The sequence below is a fragment of the Carassius gibelio genome, chromosome A1 (assembly GCF_023724105.1).
Source record: "Carassius gibelio isolate Cgi1373 ecotype wild population from Czech Republic chromosome A1, carGib1.2-hapl.c, whole genome shotgun sequence".
In the NCBI taxonomy this organism is placed as follows: Eukaryota; Metazoa; Chordata; class Actinopteri; order Cypriniformes; family Cyprinidae; genus Carassius; species Carassius gibelio.
The window spans coordinates 38751552-38773124 of record NC_068371.1 but is presented as its reverse complement, the minus strand read 5'-3'; the positions used below and the strand labels follow the sequence as shown (position 1 = coordinate 38773124).

Below are 21573 nucleotides of genomic sequence, written 5' to 3'. Positions count from 1 at the left end.
ACATACAGAATGTTATATTATTTTATAAATTTAATTTCCTGGCAATATACATCTAACATGGTGCTTAGCTATTTCTGTTGCATTTACTGATGGCAAAATTTTAAATCAAGTCAATCTCCAACAATGCATTTGTTAATGAACTACAAGTACAGTATATGTGCACATCAGGGCCACATGTACATTGACAAAGCTTTACTCATTGTCGCCCTCTATTGACTCAAACTCTATTAGAGCTGGTTGACAGGAGTCACGTGATGAGTCGTAACTTCCTTGTTTTTGTCGGAAACCATTAAACTAAAACCATTCCAGTAATACACGACCAAAATAAACAGGAGACGAAATGCATATTACCAGGTAACATTATCTACTTTAAAGCACCTCTCTTAATACATGTTTATTTCTGACTTGTGTTAGACAGGGGACTGCATTTGCGTAATGACAGTTCAGTGAGAGTCATTCAGTGCGGTGTTATGTGTCAGTTTGTCCTGACATTATGCTGAATATTAGTATTGAGCTACTGTATTTAACCCATGTACAGTCCGTTTAGATGTCTGAATGTTAATATCTACAGTTTGTAAACTATATAATGATTTGACTTATTAAAAACATGAAATGCGTCATGCTTGTTCTTACAGGCCGAATTCAGATTGCACCCACATATGGAAGACTTCTGCTGTGTTTTTAAATCTAGACAGCATTTCTAGCCATCATAGGTATTTTTCTAATGGAAGGTGTCCAAAGTGCCCATGACGTCCATAAAATCGATTTGACTGTCGAACTTTCAGAACGTGTCAGTTACACGCAAAAAGTTGAATGTATGGAACGCACTTATCTTTCCAATAATTAAATCATATTTCAGATGCAAATGTTTCGAACGTTCAGAACACGCCTATGATTCTCCAGACATTAAATTCGAATTCTCGGAACACTCAGAAAATGTATTCGAGCGTTCTGCAGTAACCTTACCCATTTATATACATTTATCCATTAAAATGTACAAAATCTTAAGAACGCAACAGTAATATGCAAAAAGTCAAACGCTCGGAATGCATATAGTATGTCTCTTAAAAAAATTAACTGGTCTCTTGGTCCAATTTTTTATTCTAATCTTCAGAATTTACCCCTTTTTAAAACTTAGGCCTACATTCAGAATTGTCAAAATGTTCAGGACGCCTATGATTATCCATAAATTACATTTAGAACACGTTTCTTACTCGTTTACATTTATAACCCATTTGTAATGCTCCACAAGTTGATTCTAATGTTCAGAACGTTCTGTACCTTTAACATAAATTCAATTTAAAACATACAAAAAAAATTCGGAACGCGCCAAGTACACTAAAATAATTTGTATATTCGTGATGTTGCATGGTTATATTATATATATATATATATATATATATTAGCCAGCCCTAGTATGATAACTGAGTAATCAGAACTGTCCCCTGCCTAGACAGAAACGCCCACTTTTATCAGTACATGTTTTACAGAGTGAATGGAATGATTTGTGATGATTCAGTTTTGGAGGAGTTAGACATGGATTAGTAAATCTGTGGTTTTAACCACACCAGGTGGTTTATGATCTGCATTCTTGTCTCAAGGGCCCGGCTGTTCACACTAGCATTCCCCCAGCCGTAGTCATTTCCACACACGCTGCCCAATATGGAAAGAGGAATGGGGTGTGACCTCTTCCTTTCCCTTCCACTGATTTCTCACCTATTTGCTTTCCAGCGTCTTATGTCAGACTTTTCGTTCTGTTCCAGATCCGTCACTTACAGGCGGAGGCGGCAAGGCGGTACCACCTAGGAGTTCTTCCCGTATTCTGGATCCTTCCATCTGTCTCCCTCTTTATGTGTGAATCATGATGCTGTGCTGGGGAAGCAGTGGCTCGGGTCAGCTGGGCATCGGTGCCTCGGAGGCGTCTGTCTTTGAGCCGAGGAGCTGTTGCATGTTCGACGGGAGGGGTCTTAAAGAAGTTGCCTGCGGCAGCCAACACTCGCTCTTCCTGTTGCATGATGGGAGCGTTTACGCCTCTGGCTCCAACAGCTTTGGTCAGCTGGGCCATGACAAGGGAGGATGGAGGCCAGGTAACTGACACTTACATCCCCAAAAAATAGATTCAGACATTAGGTTTTTGTTGCTGATGTTAAATATTAGATACCATGCCTGTAATTTCACACATATTATTTTCAAACATTTAGACCCCGTTTATAATGCTTCAAAATTCAAAATACTGATCTTTAAACACACCTTTGCCATTAATTCAGTTTGAATGTACTGTACAACATGGAAAAATAATTTCTCACGTTGCTGCTGAAGTTTTGTCACGTCTTTTAAAACAATGTGACATAAGCAATTAAATGTAAGCACACTATATTGGCACATCTATAATCAAATTGGCATTTTTCTCAGAAATGAGGCAGCAAACTAATCATATGCCCTGGATTTAGTCCTATAAAAACATTGCTTGTTTGATCATGCTGGTATTAAACTGCATTAACAATCAGTGATGACAGCAGATCTTGTTTTATCCCGCATGCATGGGGACTCACCAGTCCGGTTTATAAGAAAACAATTCCAAGCTTCAGACATACTCTCATCTGTCTGGGCTAAAAAGATAGCAGCAACCTTGGTATGATCCTTGTCTGTCCAGTGCAGACACCAGTTACTGATTAAAGAAACCAATCATTATTGCAGATCATAGAGAAAAGCTATTTGAAAAGAGTGTGTTTTTGCATCAGTTTGGAATGCCCTACATTTTGTTTCTAGAGAATGAAAGTTTCTTCCGCTGCTGTTTTGGTTAAGAAGGCATTCAGTTTCGTCTTACCACACTTTTTTTTTTTTGGTTTCCTTTAAGCCAGTGCTGTATTGTTGACAGCTCGGTGAGATAATGAAAGATTGCATGTGACATTGTTTTGATGCCACACCACTTTGCTTTGTCACTTAGGTGTCCACATCTTGTTTAACTTGTTAGACACTGCCCATCTTCACCATATTTTTGTTGAAACCTTTTTTTCATGTTTCTGCAAACGCATAGAGATTACAAAAGGAGAGCATGTATTTGAAATAGAAATCTATTTCTAATATTGGAATCTTTCCAAAAACAGTATAGCTGCCACAAACCTTTTACTGCACAAAGCAAATCTAGCAGTGTCTGCAGTAAACCTGTAAATGGGATGTGAATGATGTCTGTTCAAGCATCAAGGCCGGTGAGTGATTTGAATCTAATGGCTGTTTGTTTGTGTGTGTCTCTCATAGAGCTGGTTGGAGCACTGGATGCTCAGAAGATCTCCGGTGTGTCGTGTGGGCAAGCTCACTCTCTGGCGGTGAACGAGCAGGGGCAGGTGTTTGCCTGGGGGGCTGGAGAAGGAGGGCAGCTCGGTCTGGGTGCAGCTGAAGAGGTGGTCCGTGTGCCCAGGTAAAACTTTACAGCACTTTGTTATGCAAAAGGTATGACAATAACATTTTATAGACTCATAAATGAGAGCAGGCTGATAAAAATGTTAAAGGGTTAGTTCACCCAAATATTAAAATTATTTCATTAATAACTCACCCTCAATGTCGTTCCAAACCCATGAGGCCTCCATTTATCTTCGAACACAGTTTAAAATATTTTAGATTTAGTCTGAGAGCTCTCAATCCCTCCATTGAAGCTGTGTGTACGGTATACTGTCCATGTGCAGAAAGCTAAGAAAAACATCATCAAAGTAGTCCATGTGACATCAGAGGGTCAGTTAGAATTTGTTAAAGCATCGAAAATACATTTTGGTCCCAAAATAGCAAAAACTACGACTTTACTCAGCATTGTCTCCTCTTCCGGTCTGTTTCAAGCATGTGATGCATTGCTTCCTGTCATTACATTTATGCGTTACTGTTTTTAAGATGCTGCTTCCTTTTCATTGTAACGTCTGCTCTTGATAGGGGAATCTAAAAAGGATTTAATTGCCTCCTAAGCTCCTGAGGGGGGTCCCTGCATGCTTCCTTTCACATCGCAGGGTGCCCCTGAACACAAGAGATCTGAACTTAATGATAGTTATAATGTGCTATTACTGAAAGCTCTTCTGTTCTGTTGTGGATTAAATGTTGGCTCTAGTATTGCTGAATAACCCACAACAGATGAAACAACATTTCCTAACACGCTGCCCTTCATTTACATGTGAACATCACTTGTCATCTTAGTTATTTGAATAATATCACATGCACAATGTGGCCAGAGCGAGTTAATGATTGAGGGTTATTTATGTGGTTTCAAGGTGGTGACGTGATAAAGGCCACTGGCATTTGACTGTGAGATTCTTGGTCTGTCAGTAAACCAAGAATTTTGTTATTGAATATTTTGGATACTTTGATAATGCTTTCAGCTACCAATAATTGTGCAGGACCCTCAGGGCCATTTAACATGTAGTAGTTACCATATGTAACAATGTTGTAATACAACATTAAATTACAACAATGCTTTCACCGGCTTGGACCTTTGACCTTTTGCATAATACTAAATGACTGTCCTATTTATTCGTGATTTTGTTTATATTTATGACAACGTGAAATCAACAGGACTGAGAAAGTGGTGTATTTTTATTATTATACAACGAAATTCTATAGTCATTTTATTTTTAGTTTTTTTTTTTTATTATTTATAAAACAATAATTGTGAATGTGCATGTTTGTGTTTTTAAGAAAGAATTTTTTTTTTTTAGAGTTTTTTGTCCCTTAATTATTTCATCCATTAATCATCCATGCATACAGTAATTAATAAATGCATTAAAAAAGAATTGCTGGTTTTCCCCACAATCATTGCAGATACTATTAAAAATTTATAAGTGGTTATGCACCATGTACTTCTGGAATTTGAATATTTATTTATGTAATACCTTCTGCAGTGGATTTTCTGAACTCTCTCAAAATACATCATTTTGATTATTATATAAAATAAATATTATTATTTTATAATGTACAAAAATTTGTACAAAAATAATTGTTTCCATTTAGATGTTATTGTTTTTTTTTCACTTCAACTTTATTGAATTGAGAAATGATTTATTAAATCCATTTCACTAAATTTGCAGATTTCCCCTCACAGTCGGTGCAGAAACCGCAACTCTCAGTTAGTCAGTCAATGCAGTTTCTGCATCATAACTAACTAACTAAATAAATACAATTTAAAAACCTAATTCTTTGTGGACCTCGTTATCATTTATGTATATATTTATGTATTTTGTATGTATTTTGTATGTATAGGTACATTTGATAGATGTAGTCCAGAACTTTCTTTCTTAAATAAGTTTACATATTTTTTTAGGTTGATTAAAAAATTGTGCGAGCATCGAATCTCACAAGTAATGTGTGGAAACCAACACTGCATAGCACTTTCCAAAGGTAAGAGCAGACTTCCACTGACATATCAGTAGTTTTGTTTTCTGTTGTACTTCTGCTGTGCCAGTAAATGAGGTTTCCCGCTGTCCTCCTCGTCTCAGATGGTCAGTTGTTTGTATGGGGAGAGAACTCCAGCGGTCAGCTGGGTTTAGGGAAGGGAGAGCCCAGCACTCTGTCTCCTCAACCGCTCAAATCTCTGAGCGGGATCCCTCTGGCTCTGATCAGCGCTGGAGGAGACCACAGCTTCGCCCTGTCACTCTCTGGAGCCGTGTTCGGCTGGGGGAAGAACAGCGCCGGGCAGCTGGGCCTCAATGACGAGCAAGGTGAAACACACACTGACCTAGAGGTTCAAAATCAGGTAACCCAAAGGTTGCTGGTTTGAATTGTTCAGTGGATTCTTGTTGTAACTTTACTTTACAGGATTTGTCTGTCAGTCCGAACTGAATAGGATTAAAGGAGTGACATAATTTGTGTCTGTGATCTCATAGATCGGGCTGTTCCCTGTCACATCAAGTTCCTGCGCTCACAGAAGGTGGTGTACATCAGCTGTGGAGAGGAGCACACCGCTGCCTTGACAAAGGTATTGATCATACAGTGTGCCAAAAAAACATGCTTATTCAACCTGATTTTTAATGCATGACAGTGTTGCCCTTTAGCAATATTTTCCATATCCAAGTTTACAAATGTGAATCTAATTCCTGCAGTTATTTTAACATTCTCTTTTTAGTTACTGTGTGAAAATGTTTTGATAAGAATTTTTGTTGAACTGCAGTAGCTTAAATATGGAAGTTGTTCGAGTGTATTTAGAATTTTCAGTCCTAGCATTGAAGCATCGCCGCTCGTGCTGTGTTTGATTTAGGACGGGGGTCTGTTCACATTTGGAAATGGTTCAAGAGGACAGCTGGGCCACGATTCCACCAGAAACGAGCCTCTTCCACGCAGAGTCATGGAGCTCATGGGCACTGAGGTGTCTCAGATCGCTTGTGGGCGGTAAGTAAACACACTAGACAGGATGCACTTTTCTGTCTCCATCTGTTTTAGATTGGTGAATGTGCTGATTTCCTTTAGTGTTAGTCTTTAGTGCTTAAATTTGTTTCATTTAACACCGTATGGATAATGCACATATTCTTCTGTTGTTGTTTTTTTGCGAGTAAATATTGTGTATTTATACAGTGTTATTAGAAAAAAATGATTAATGCAACATTAATTTAATTTACTAAGGATGCATTCAATTGATCAAAAGTGACATTCATTAAGTTAAGATACTATATAATACTAAGAACTTAAGTTGAGTAAGTTAAGATAAGTGTTCATAAGATAAGTATTTGACAGCATACTTCGGTGTGTACGTCACAGGCACCACACCCTGGCATTCGTGCCCTCCACTGGTCTGGTTTACGCTTTCGGCTCCAACACTCAGGGCCAGCTGGGTACAGGCCTCAGAGGAAATGCTAAGAGCCCACTTCCTGTCAGAAACATCCAGCCCCTGTGCATTGGATATACACATACAAGTATGTCCACATGAACACCAGGCCATTGTCGTATATTGTGAATGGACTGCATAAATAATCAAAATAAATACTAACAACAAGCCAAATGTTAATTGCAATTGATCTGACCTGACGAGAGCATGTTCATTAAAGTTTCATTATTCTTCTAACTCTGTTTGAACCTTAAAGGATGGTTCATAATGGAAATGATCTGGCTGCATCTGAGTTCTTTTATTTGTGCATTGACAGATCAGCCTCAGAACTTTTATAGCATTGCAGTTTCATAATTTGCCCTGTTTAGTAAATCTTTAATGTGAATTCCTTTTGAATAAATAAATTGAATTAAAAGTATAAAACAGTTCACACAACAGCTGTTACAAAAACGAATTATCAGTCACACTTAGTTTTTTTTAGAATAGAGGTAAATATGAGCACATTTGTCTATTTTAGGACATTAATACACACGACTATAATGGATGAAAAAGCTCCATATAATTTCACCATTGTTGAGATGAGTGTTTTGTTTTGCTGTATCATGCTTTAATGGCTTTCCATCTGAAGCAGATATAGAGGGTCTGCTATTTTGAGGGACTGAATAATAACTCCTCTAACTGGAGTGAAAGGGATTGTTATAGAGACCGTGTGTCTATGCAGGAATGATCAGATAGAAATAGACCGCATTAAAGAGGATCTGTAGTTTGGGTTGTGATGCATCTAATGGATGAATCTTTCAAAGGCTTTGATGTGTGTGTGTGTGTGTGTGTGTGTGTGTAGTTTTATTTTGATGACCCCTCAGAAGGTTGAATGCACAGTTAGTTTTTTTTTTTGTAAAAATAGCAATAATTTGTGATTAAGTCTTTTTATAAATTAATTTTATAAGGTCGTCTGACCTGTATGCTGATATTACTGAAATGATTGAACTGTGTTTTACCATAAAGTAGGTATGCATTGTGCAGGAAAGGGCCTGATATCCATTCTAGTTTTCTTGCTTCTTTTAGGGAATATTTTTAACTTGTTGAAAACACACTGATGACTAACAATCATTTTTCATATGCTTTGTTATTAAATGACTACTGTACAAAAAAAATGAACCACTTTGTTTGTTCTTTGTCCACAGAAGCCGAGTGCTACACCGTTGGTAAAATTCACAGTGGAGGCGACCACAGTTTCCTGTTGTTGTCGACTACAAAGGCGGTAAACATGCTGATTTTCACTGGAGTGTCATTAGAGCTGATGCTGTACTGATTGTTTGGTTTTCTTTACAGGAATATTTACCATTTACCGAATATTTACCAAATAAGTGCATTCTTCAGTACCTTTTCACAAATTATAAAGTATAGTCAGTGCTTGCTATACTACTAGATTCTGCGTGATTTTGCATTAACATTTGTGCTTGTGAAAATAAAAAAGTGACTGCTAGGAGTTCAGTAGCTGCTCTTATCCACATGGTGGCGCAGATACTTCATTGTAAAGGACTTATGTGACAGAACCTGCTGATGTTACCCTCCTCACTAATGTGATCTCTTCTTTAGTTTCAGCGTATGACAATTAGAAATTTGAACGGTTGATGTTAAAACAGTGCTGTCGGGTTTACATTTGGAGTTATTTGTGGTCGTCATATTATGTATCTAAGTGTTTGGTTGTGTGTTTGTGTACAGGGTTCATCTTGTCCAGAGGATTTTCGCATTATGAATACCACCAAAAGCATCGCTGTGATTAATTCTGAGAGTCTGGACAGCTGGAGGATGAAGCTCCATGACAACAGCGATTCAAGCATCACCAAGTGAGTGTGTGACATTATCCGGCTTGAGTAGTTACGACAGAGGCCTTGCCCAAATCTTCCCCTTGGCAACGTTTTATTATTTCAAAGATAAAAAGAGCTGCATTGCAAAGTATTTAACATACTTGGAGGGTTTTTGCCCACCAAGGATGCATTTATTTAATGAAGAATACAGTAAAAATGTAAGTATTATTGTGAGATATTATTACAAATTAAAGAAACTATTTACTATTTGAAAATATATATTTAAAAAAATCTAAAATGTAATTTAATCCTGTTATACAAAGCTGTATTTCCAGCATCATTACTCCAGTCTTCAGTGTCACATGATCCTTCAGAAATCATTCTAATATGCTGATGTGCTGCTGAATAAACATTTCTTGTGATAATCCATGCTGAAAACAGTTGTACGTCTTAATATTTATATTCGTTGATGAATAGAAAGTAAAACCTCTGTACATTAGTATTTTTTTGTAACACTATAAATGTCACTTTTTATCAGTTTAATGCATCCTGCAAAGAGGTGAAGTTTTTAAAATGATTTTGCTATTTAATTTTTTTTATTAAATGAGGTCAGTTGTGATATCAAATCCGTTAAAGCACACACTGTATAAAACAGATTTGTTATGATTTTTTGGTGCTGATTTCAAATCTCTTGGCTCCTCCCCATCTAGTGACATCATACTCCTGTTTTCCTCAACTGCATGTTGGAACGCCAGCTTTTTAGACCAAAGGTGAGCAGTTAAGATGTTCCTGTCTTGGATTCCCTTGTCAGTAAGCGCATGCACACAGGGTGATGCCATGGAGAGCAGAGCATTTTTTCCATAAGTGACTTCTGCTTAACATCAGCAGGAAAATTCTTTGTAGACTCCAGCAGAGCTCCTGGTTACAACTCTTTCTGTAAAATAACAGTGCCTCCTTCAGAGCAAATGGGACTTGAGGTATCTTTTTCTGACGAGAGAATCATTCTACCTCATTCTGCCTGATGCAGACCTCGATGTTCATAATCTGCACTGCAGCCGAAAACATTTCAAGAGATTATCTGGTTACATAAGGAACAACTGGTGCTGCTGGCATTCAGACAGGGTATTATGAGTTGTCAGATCAAATCTTCATTTTTTTTTTTTTACTGCTGTTTTGTGATTGTGATTAAAACTCATGTCCTAACTCTGGGTTGGCGTGCATTTGGAGCAACACGTGCTGCCTTGGACTCTATAGCACACATTAAACTTCAGATCATTTGAAGAGTAGAGGTTTCTGTAGGTCAGAAATGTGCACTTCTGACTGTGCAGCTTTATTTGTATAAAATCAAATTGGTCACATTTTAGATGACTTAATTTTTCAGATGACTCCAATTTAAATTAAAAAATGAACAGTCAAAGGCAGTTGAATTGATTTGAAATGAATCCGATTGCTCCAATCCAACTAAACTGAATTATAATGAATCAGATCAGACATATCCAGCTGAATCTAATTTAATACATTAGAAACGAGTTAAAAATGAATCCGATCAATCAAATCAAATTAAGTTTGACCAGATTCTATTAAACTGATTCCAGTCAGAATCAAATCTGAACATCAGAATCAAATGTAATTGGATTTAACTGAAGGAATCTAATCGATAGAATCAAATGGCATCGAAATGGTTTGAATCAGATTGGATTGAATGTAAAGCCTAAACACATCTTGCCATCTCATTGAAACTGGACTCGTATTAATAACCCATCTTGGTGTGTGACAGGTCATTTATTATAGATCAGCCCTCTTACCCTGACATCCTTAAAATACTCTGGCTCTGGTTCATGCGTGTGCGTAATGCAGGGATCAGCATTAGGCTTAAACACCCGCAGCTCTCTATATATCACCCAGTGTGTGATCCTGCTTTCATCCCTTCTGAGCGACAGACACAGATAAAGAGCAATGGAGAAGAAAGACCTTAAATCACCTCACCTCAGATCCAACTATTTGTTCATTGGTTCCTTAACTAGTTCCCAGGTCATGACCCAACACTTGCTTGGCGATACTAAATCTCACTGTTATGTATTTCCAAGTAGTTTTAACTAATATAGTAACTAATCCAGACATGCAAACCATTTTCTAATCTTAAATGACTAAATTAAATTAGAACAGTATCAGATTTCATAATACGTATAGCTTTTACATGCTATTTGGAGACTTATTTCCACCTGCTGTTTTCGCAGTGATGACGGGCATTTCAAAACCAACCCCAAAGTCCCAGGCATCGATTTCAATGCTGTTAGGCTGCTTTTTGAGACGCTGATGAAACCGGCCTTCGCAAGACTTTTGGAGCAGGTGTGTGCACTCAGATATGTTGGCTTCATCTCATCATTTATTTAGGTCTTTAAAGCACTGCATACTTGGGAGGCAGTTACTGTGCTGCAGACTTTATCAGGTTTCTGAAACATTCAAACTAAGCCTTGTTTGTGTGTTAACTGGGTGAAAGTTGGTGTAGTTTTCAATCACAGCCACTGATTATACACTAGTTTGCAATCAGTAATTTTATTATTTTTTATTATGTTTTATTTTTAAGAAATCTCTTCATTTATTTGAGCAGAAATACTGTAAAAACAGGAAATTGTGAAATATTATTAAAATTGAAAGAAACTGTTCTCTATTTGAATATATATAAAAAATGATTCCTCTGATGCAAAGCTGAATTTTCAGCATCGTTATTTCAGTGTGACTTGATCCTTCAGAAATTATTCTAACATGCAGAACTGATGCTATTTATTGTAATTACTGAAAACTGCTTAATATTGTTGTACTTTTCTTTTATTCTTTGAATAGAAAGTAAAAAAAAAACTGCATTTATTTTAAATATATATTCTTTTGTAACATTGTAAATGTCTTTACCGTCACTTTTGATCAATTCAATGCATTCTTGCAGAATAAAAGCATTAGTTTCTTAAAAAAAAAAAAAAAAATCTGAATTTATTAGTTAATTTATTAGTTTCCCCAGCAATACTTGCATTATAAAAGAAATACTCTCAGAGGCAAAAAAAAGTTATACAATTCTGAATGTGTGTGTGTGTAAAAAATTGTGTAAATTATTATTATTTTTTTAAAATAAATGAGATCATGTATGGTATCATATATTTGAAAGCAAACACTGTCTAAAATATATTTGTTCCTGATTTCAATGATCTTCCTCCTAGTGATGTTATACTCCTACTCCATACTCCGTACTGTCCTCAGGAAAAAAAAAATCTCTCTGACCTTACTGTTCTCAGTCTGTGTAAATCTATTTTTAATCATAAACCGCTCATAAACGTGTTCTTCTAGGCCACCAAGAGCTTTGAGAGTCTCCTGATCCCCCAGCTGCCCTGCTCTCCTCCTGACGTGGAAGCCATGCGGATCTACCTGATCCTGTCTGAATGTCCCGCTCTCCACGACTCCAAAAACTACATCTCTCTCACCATCCCTCTAGCCATGGCCATCCTCAGACTGGACGCCAACCCCAGCAAAGTCCTCGGTTAGTTACAAAGTTGCTCAAAGTTAAAGATTAAAGGAGCTTTTGAAATTCATCTTCATTCTCATTCCTCAGATAACTGGTGGTCTCTGATGGATTGCGAGGTCTTCTCCAGACTCGTGGAGATGTACAAAAGCATTGTGGTGTTTCTGTTGACTGGCGGGAAGGCGCTCCTGATGCCTGTGTTTCTGGAGAGCTACACCAGTGCTGCCCTGCGACTGCTGGAGAAACTTCACAAGGCACGGCTAACATCCACACAACAATAGTGAATGATTGACTAATTAATAAGCTATCCGATTAATTATTTCCCTAGCATCAGAGCTGAATTGCTGTTTTTCATCCGTTTTTGCAGGCAAGCTTGCATAATTTAGTTTGTGTCATTAAATGATAAACTAAGTGTTGATCCAAATATTTTGGTGCAGGTCAATCTGAAAGCCCAACGCGTGGAATACAACCACTTCTACATCCCTGATATCTCCAGGCTGGTGGACATCCAAGAAGACTACCTCAAATGGTTTCTACGCAAAGCTGATATTGTGCGTAAATGCGCTGCACATGCATAGATTTCCATGACACTTTTCCTTTTGCAGATGAACTGCAAACGCTATATGTTAATGTGAACATGAGCGAGACCCCATTGTGCATACAAAATGTCATAGTTACTCAAAAAAAAAAAGCCTCAAATCTTGATAATCTAAAGCTGAAAATAAAGTTCCCCAGATTTTAACACATCCTTGTTTTGTCTTGCTGCAGAAAATGCGATGCCCTCCAGTGCAGGTATGTTGATTGAATGACTCCGTATCAGTTTGTTTGTAGACGGTCGTGATGGTCTCCAGTTGATAATCTGAATCTTATTTCCCAGGGTTCTGTCACGTTATGTGCCTATCCGTTCATATTGAACGCGCAAGCCAAGACAACCGTGCTGCAAACAGATGCCGAGCTGCAAATGCAGGTAAAACATCAACATATCAACACTCACTTTAGCTTCAGGATTGTTCTCGTTCTTGAGTTGTTAACCGTTCTGTTTTTGAAATAAGTGTCTTCTCCTCACCAAGGCTGCATGATCAAATCATATAAAATCATTTATAACAATCTGAATATGTTTTAAAATGTAATGTATTCCTGTGATTATAAAGCTGCATTTTCAGCATCGTTACTTCATAGTAATAGGAAGTTAAGAAATACATATTGCATTAGTTTTGGTTGCAATAGTCCATTGCAAAATCACAATTTGCTGTTGGTTTCAGAGTTGATACAGTGAAATTGCTCTGCCTGCTATGAAATATTCTCTTTGACTAGTTTTGCCTGCTTGATTACTGTTCAGATGGCAGTAAGCGGCGCTAACTTGCACAACGTCTTCATGCTGTTGACTATGGAACCTTTGCTGGCAAGAAACCCTTTCCTGGTGCTCCACGTACGAAGGAACCTCTTAGTCAGCGATGCTCTCCGGGAACTCACAGTCTACAGTGATGTAGACTTGAAGAAGCCACTTAAGGTTTGTCTTTAACATCCAAAAGTCAGACTCTTTTCTGGTCCATATTGTAGCATCTTTTGGCCAAGACCACTTACTTATGGCGCAAGTTTGACTAACATGCAATTTTATTGATCATTGCAGGTGATCTTTGATGGAGAGGAAGCTGTGGATGCTGGAGGAGTCACTAAGGAGTTCTTCCTGCTCCTGCTGAAGGAGTTGATGGACCCTATCTATGGCATGTTCACCCAATATTCAGAGTCCAATCTGCTGTGGTTCTCTGACAAAGTGAGTTCAGCCATAATACTAGGATATACCAGAAATGCTAAAATGCTAACCTGTGCCCGGGTTATGTCATGCCTGTAGCACTCTATAGTGCCAGATGAATGAGAACATCAACAGATAATCTGATCAGCCTGCTGATGTTAAAAGATCTGAACCAGCTCTGCTGTTTTCATGCAGATATGATGATCCTGCTGGATTTCTATATTGCATGATGACTGCAGAACACATCAGCTGTGGACTACACATGATTTATTGAGTTTAATTTACATAGAGGTCTTGTTTGCAGACAAACTTGGATAATCAAAGGGTCATAATGGACTGTTAGATAAAGGAATCTTGGTGATATCTGTACTCAGAAGTGTTTTATTATGTAACTCATGCCTGTTTGTTTCCGTTGCAGTGTTTTGTGGAGCACAATTGGTTCCACTTGATTGGGATAATTTGTGGCTTGGCCATCTATAACTCCACTGTGGTGGACTTGCACTTTCCCCTGGTGCTCTACAAGAAGCTTCTGAACGTTTCGCCTACACTGGATGACCTGAAAGAGCTTTCGCCTACAGAGGGAAGGTATGAAGTCGTAATTCACCAAAAAAAAAACTTTGAATTTGCTGTAGCTCTCCATATAAGATGGGAGTTTAAAATAGGCATGGGATCCAAATCCAGAGGTGCTGGATCCAGCTTGTTCGAAGCATTAATCTTTATCTAAACTTGTACCACTTAGCACTTACAAGCTACATGTTGTTGTTTTTCCATCAAAAGCCATCGCTCGCTGATCAAATCAGCTCGGCCTCCGACAGACCACTGTATCACAGCTCTCATTAGACCAAATCAATGGACTTCCTGTGACCCCCGAGGCTTTACTGAGAAATCGAAAGTCAGTAAACCTACTGCACAGACCAGTGAAGAGGAACTGTTTTGTCTAATTCTTCGCCCTACGCTTGATGTCCTTTGCCACTGCGTTACATAAACAGGTTGTTTTTTATATAACGGTAATTAAAAGCCTCCCAAAAATCTTTTTGAACCGCTCGAGTTTGTGAGTCACCATCAGACCACTAATTGTTTGCAGAAGCAGACGAGCCATCCCAGAGCTGATGGCCAGTTCAAGTCTGTAATCGTGCTTTCGGGTTTGCGGCTTCAAGGCTGTTCCCCACATAGTTTTTGAGTCGTATCATCTTATGAAAGCAGCCTTCAGCAGACCTTGACCTAGCAATTATAACTTTAAGACCCGCCCCTCAGCAGATAGTGGATGATTTGATCGTGTGTTGCTAATGCGTTTAAAAGGATCAAAGACTAATTGGTTTCCACTCAGTTAGATGTGTTTGACACATTGTTGGATTCATTCTCGGGATGGATTTAATCTAATCAGCAGCTCAGGAACAATTACAAAGATTTACAGCAACATCACATGTAAAAGGATACCCAGCTTCTGCTTTATTGAACTTTAAAGGGGACATCGGATGGCCGTTTTCCACAAATTGGTATGATTCTTTAGGGTCCTCATGGAATATCTGTAACATACTTTTAATATATATTTTTTTTGGCAGAAACAAACCTCTTGCATACTGAGCTCAGTACACAACAGGGCATTTCCGTTTCCTTTTCCTTCTTTTAAATGTAAACTGAATATATTCATGCAGCTTGCTATAAATATGTCCTGGTCCTTGTTTTGAGACCTCATTTTAATCCGGCTTCTGACTTAGACTGGTAGCTTATGTAAAAATCCCTGCAAACATCAGGATTTATATGCGGTTTATAGAGTCATAGGCAGAAAACTGTCATTTGTTAAAAGTAGGAGATGATGTGTGGCCCCTGTCCTGCTTGGGTAAGCCGGGGTTTGCTTTTACATCCTGCAGCTGGTGAGCTCTTGAGAGAGAGAGACTATTAAATGCCTGTCGATGACTCCAGAGAAACATCAAATTTCCACTAAATGTTTGTCATCACATGTGTTCACCTGTCTACAGGAGTCTTCAGCAGCTGTTGGAGTATGAGGGCGATGTGGAGGAGACCTTCTGTCTGAACTTTGCAGTAAGTTTCCTGGACACTAAAGTAAATATGACCCCTCTTTTTCGGCCACATTTGTCCGATTAGAAGGATATCACTGATCACTATTAATCATATTATGAAGAAATTCCCAAGGCAGTGCTATAGTAAATAAATTCAACTGAACTTATCCTTGATATCATGCACATGCTGCCAGGACGGTTATTTGATGTGATGTAGAATTAGAGAAGGGCAATTAAAAAAATAAAAAATAAACATTTATATATCAGTATTTTCCAAGCTTTTAACAATATTAGCTGTGAACTAGCTAATGAAGTTGCTATTTTTGCTTTTTCACTAAATAAATATTTACTGATATTTAGTCATATGTAACAATATAACAGCGCAACATGTATATTTAATCAAATATGTTATATTTAGTCATTTTATTTTGTTTCATTATATAGAATAAATGAATTAATAAAATTACAAATATTAAATATACAAGCTAAACTTAAATATATAGAAATTAATGAAAATTTGACATGTTTCCTTGATAAATAACTGAAATAACTTTGTTGAAGTACTAAAATGAATTGAAATAAAAAATAAATGAAAGCTAAATAAACTAATTTTGACAAACAGAAGGACTAAAATTTAAACTTAAATTGAAGTGAAAATTGATCATATAAAAATAAAAGCAAAAATATTAATGAATAATATAATAACATGTAAAAATACTAATATGACACTTTCCAAGTGTATCGCTAATTCTGTAATGCTAACCTATTAAAATATATCCATCTTAAAACTCTCATACTCTCATATAAGTCAAAGAAATGAGTGAACACTGTTTTAGTGAAACTTAACTGTTCAAAATAGTAATCTAATATTACTGCGATATTCACAGTGTTGCTTCATTTAAAGAATGAAACTGAAAATTTTATTATGTTCTAAAACTCTACGAATTTCTTTCTTCCGCTGAATACAAATTAAGATATTTGGAAAGATGTTTTTACCCAAAGAGTTGCTGGTAGCCATTGACTTTCATAGCATTTTATTTTTCATATATTGAAGTCAATAGCTACCAGCAGATGTTTGGTTAAATACATACTTCCAAATATCATATTTTGCTTTTAACTGAAGAAATAAATTCATACAGGTTTGGAACTATGTGTTCTTTTTTCTTCCCCCATATGAACATGAGCACTTTCACTGATGTTTCGTCAGCATACTAGGATGAAGGGTCACTTGTATTTATCAAGGCAAAATGCTCAGTGACAAAATGTAACAACTGTGTCCACAGATTACGAGAGAGTATTATGGGATCACAGAAGTTAAAGAGCTGGTACAAGGAGGGAAGACCATCGCCGTGGACAAGACGAACAGGTGTGATTGTTCACAGAGTCTGTGGTGTGTGTCTCTTTAAATAAAGGTCTAAAAGAGGTCATGTTGTTCCTGTCCGTGCTCCATATTTCAGTGTCTGTGTGTGTGTGTGTGTGTGTGTGTGTGTGTGTGTGTTGTCATAGGGAACAAAATTGCAAGGTTTTAGAAGCTGCAGGAACAGATGGGACCGCACACAAATCCAAACAATCCGGAACATAAATCCCAAAAAAAAAGAGAAAAAACATATAGATGCACACACATTTGTTATGTGTTAAGAATTGTTGCTGTGTTCAAAGTAATATTACTGTAATATTACAGGAAAAACATTAAGTCGAGATTGTATGAAAAGGAAAATAGTTTTTAAAAATGGCAAAAGTGTTTGTCAGGAACCTGTGTGTGTGTGTGTGTGTGTGTGTGTGTGTGTGTGTGTGTCCTGCTGTCTGACGGTAAGATTAGGCGGAAGGCCAGTCGTCTTTAGCTCAGATCAAGACTCGTTCCCACACACACACACACACACAGCAGACCTGACACTGATATATGACCTCCTGAAGAGATTAGAGATATTTAGCCCAGCTCAGATCATCAGTCTAAATTCACTCGGTCTGGTGTGTGAGTGCATGTGAATATGTGCACTGGATTGATCCTTCAGGGAGATTTTACAAACTGAGATTTTACAAACAAAAAGTCAATAAAAATGTATTTTTTGTGTGTGTTTGTCTCTCAGGAAGGAGTTTGTTCATGCGTATCTGCAGTATGTGTTCAGCGACTCTGTGCAGGAGCAGTATTTGGCCTTCTCCAGCGGTTTCCTGAAGGTCTGTGGTGGGGAGATCCTCTCTCTCTTCCAGCCCTCTGAGCTCATGGCCATGGTGGTGGGCAACAGCAACTACAACTGGGAGGAGATGGAGAAGGTGGGACACGTTTGCAGCGGTGCTTATCAATTTTATTTAGACTCTTCCTTGTGTTTTTCATGGCTTTGTATCTCTTTTTTTCAGAATGCATCCTACAAGGGCGAGTTCTCTGCATCCCACCCAACAGTTAAGATGTTTTGGGAGGTGTTTCATGAATTTCCCTTGGAGAAAAAGAAACAGTTTTTATGTAAGTGAGAGACAACAGTGTTATGGTTGGTACTATTGAATATGTTATATAAAACTGTCTGAATATAAAGCTAGAGCAAAGACCTGCTCAGACCAGAAGTGAAACAAAACAAAGAAGCAAAACACAATTGATGTATTTATTGTGTTGAATGAAATCGAAATGTGCACCAGCATTATATATTGTGCACCTCTGCTCTGCCATTCTCTATAAACTCCAGAGGGGAGTATGAAGATATCCAAACACTACTTAAAATTTGCAAACAACCATAAAACAATTTAGCTGAAGGTCTGCATTGATTCCTTTAATAGCAGACGTGCAGAAGAGTGTACTATGGCTCCTCTAAATAAGATTGCTCATTTGGTGTTGGCTGTCAAAATAGATTTTGATTCATTATCATTAGCTGTTGCTCTGGACTATGAGGCTTGGGACCCTGGAGCCTAATTTATTGGTCAGTAAGTTTTTGGCCAGTGTTATTTTAACATTATTTATATGCTGTTTGTTTTTTATTAATATTTAGAATTTTATCCTTATATCGTTTTTAATTTTAATTCTAGTTTCTTTCTTCTTTTTTTTTGCAATTTCATGTGCTTTTGTCATTTTTACTGTTATTTTAATATATCTGTTTAGATTTAATTTAGTTTGTTTTAGCTCAATTTATTTTTATAACAATTTTTTAAATTAATTTCCAGTCATTTAAGTGTTTCAACTTAAATGTATTTCAGTTAACATTTCTATTTTAAATTTTTTTATATATTTATATATAAAATATATAATTTTATGTTAATTGTTTTTTGTTTCAGTTAACAATAACCTTGGTTTTGTCACCATATGAAGAAAAAATGTATTTGTTGAGGTATTTTTATTTGTTGATCATTAAGGTAAACTGATAAATACGTAACGTAATGTGTGGTCACATTCACCATTGCTAACGGCAAAAATCCAGTCATTTTAAAAGAAAACCTGGGAATTTCTCATAAGGGAGACACATTCCCCAGTGCAGATTTTGCACCAACACCAAGTTTTTCACAGAATGCTGCTTGCTTTGATGTACAGCAGGGTTGCCAGGTCTGCGAAACAAAACTAGCTCAACTGCTATACAAAACTCAGTAACAATTGTTTTTTGCGTTTTTCCCATCTGTCGGGGATTCCCTCTGTCAAAATCACGTTCCAGGGGTTGGAATCGCTTTAACCTGCAGCAGCAGTGTAAAAGTAGCCCAGTTCAGACTTGGCAACACTGGTATTCTGTGCGAGTACACTGTTGGACTTTCTTTGCACCAATGCAACTGTACCTTTACAACACCGATCAAAAAAGTGTTTTTGTCTTCCTACAGTATTTTTGACAGGCAGTGACCGTATCCCCATCCACGGCATGGCCAGTCTACGCATCGTCATCCAGTCGACTGCTGCGGAAGAGCATTACCTTCCTGTGGCCCACACCTGCTATAACCTGTTGGACATGCCCTGCTACCAGACCAAAGAGACCCTGCGGCACCGGCTCACGCAAGCCGTGGAGCAGTACGAGGGCTTCAGTCTGGTCTGAGCAGGATCTACAGAGGTGGCTTTCTCTATGCTGACACTGCACTTTAAACCTGTGGAGAAATGGAAACGAATGCTGCTCTCGTGTTTATTTTACCACAGACGAGCACATCCTGAATCTCATATGAGTAAATGTATTATTTTCTTATTTTTACAGACGGACTCTGACTTGCTTATTTGCTTGAATCTTGAGATGTGCACAGTTTAGTTTTTGTTTCTTTGCTTCCGTTTTGGTTACAAAAACGTATATTTTTTAAATGACAAAAGTAAATAATAAGATTAGGATTGAGCTGGCAAAGCATTATTTCATTTGACTTTCTTTATAGATTTTGTAAATGTAATTGTTTTTGGATCAGATTTTAAAACCCGTTGTTTGCTCTTGTCTAGACCCCGTTAATTGTTAGGCATGTCCAAACCTATTCCCTGAGGGCCACTGTCTAGCAGAGTTTAGCTCTAGCCTAATTAAACCCACCTGAACCAGCTTAATTTAGGTCTTCATAGCTGGGTGTTTAATCCCATTCAGAAAGAGCCATTGCTACCCTACAAATCGGGGGCTCGTCCGGGATCAAGACAGTAGAAGTAACACAGCCCCATCAGCACATTAAACCGGACAGAGAGTTTCAGTCCCAATACATTTGGGATGTCCAATCCTGGTTCTGGAGGGCTAATGTCCTGCATTGTTTAGCTCCAACTTGTCCCAACATACCTGCCTGGAAGATTCTAGTAATCCTGAAGACCTTGATTACCTTGATTCAGGTTTGCATTCAACTAGGGTTAGGGTTAAACTCTACAGGACAGTGGCCCTCCAGCAACAGGATTTCAATACCTCTGCAATACATTAAAGGGATTTAACTTGATGAATAATCTCTTTTGTTTCTGAGCTTTCCAGTTCGGTTTGTGCATTTTCACGTTTCCTGAATCCACTCCACTGGTTTTCCTTTAATGTACAGTAGCAAGCCATTAGCATAAAAATCTCTCTTATTAATGATAGGCATGCATGAACATGCCATGCCCAGGTTGAACGCTGAAGCTGCTTTTTTGAAATATTTTAATGGACTATGGGGAAAAAATCCGATATTTCTTTTGAAGTGACATCCAGTTGAGATTGAATTGAGGTACAAATCCAGCAATAACTACTGGTTGATGTACGTGTACTAGTTATGGGATTTGAATTATGTTTTAATCCAACAAATGTGAAAATTCTATCAGCCATCTTCTTCTTCCGGTCAATCCATTGCCGCTTTCTGTTGTTTCCCATGAAGGTCTCGTTTTCTACTCGCATTTTCTTTCTGAGTGGAGCATTAATGTTGGGTTCAGAATGACTTACATTTGTGGTTTCTGATATGGTGCACTATACAGGACCGTCAGGGACCACAGCGAGTTGTTTGCTGTGGCCTGTGGTGTTTCACATCTAGCTCCATGAGATGTATTTGTTTGTACTTGATGGAAGGTCATATAAAGAAGGGTTTCTATCCACCTTATTCCTTTCTGTCAATGTATGCAAACAAGGGCTTCTTAGTGGCTACCAATGCATTGTTATTTTAGTAAAGTATATTTACTTTTATAGCTTTCAAATTGAATATATTGTTTTATCTATTTTTTTCCAGAACAATAAAATGACTTCACCTCGGATTAAGTATCAAACTTCATGGCAATTTCTTGCACTAAATGGCGTCGAAACGAAAAC

The 21573-nt window shown here is 37.6% G+C and overlaps 1 protein-coding gene across 2 annotated transcripts; it reads left to right on the top strand.

Moving 5' to 3' along the window:
* Positions 1-215: 215 nt before the first annotated feature.
* On the top strand, positions 216-21518 carry LOC128020998 (probable E3 ubiquitin-protein ligase HERC3). 2 transcript variants are annotated; one of them, XM_052607863.1, is made up of 25 exons: positions 216-354; positions 1764-2087; positions 3259-3418; positions 5300-5376; positions 5475-5696; positions 5862-5953; positions 6233-6363; positions 6730-6884; positions 7981-8054; positions 8522-8646; positions 9318-9377; positions 10845-10956; positions 11947-12136; positions 12209-12372; positions 12556-12669; positions 12887-12910; positions 12996-13085; positions 13458-13628; positions 13749-13892; positions 14290-14456; positions 15851-15914; positions 17176-17258; positions 17980-18163; positions 18248-18350; positions 19682-21518. In XM_052607863.1, the coding sequence occupies exons 2-25, from the start codon at positions 1862-1864 to the stop codon at positions 19888-19890; spliced, it is 3141 nt and encodes a 1046-aa protein (XP_052463823.1). In that variant the 5' UTR covers positions 216-354; positions 1764-1861; the 3' UTR covers positions 19891-21518. The 2 variants fall into 2 exon arrangements, with proteins under 2 accessions (XP_052463823.1, XP_052463815.1); XM_052607855.1 differs by having other exon boundaries at positions 7981-8057.
* Positions 21519-21573: the final 55 nt, after the last annotated feature.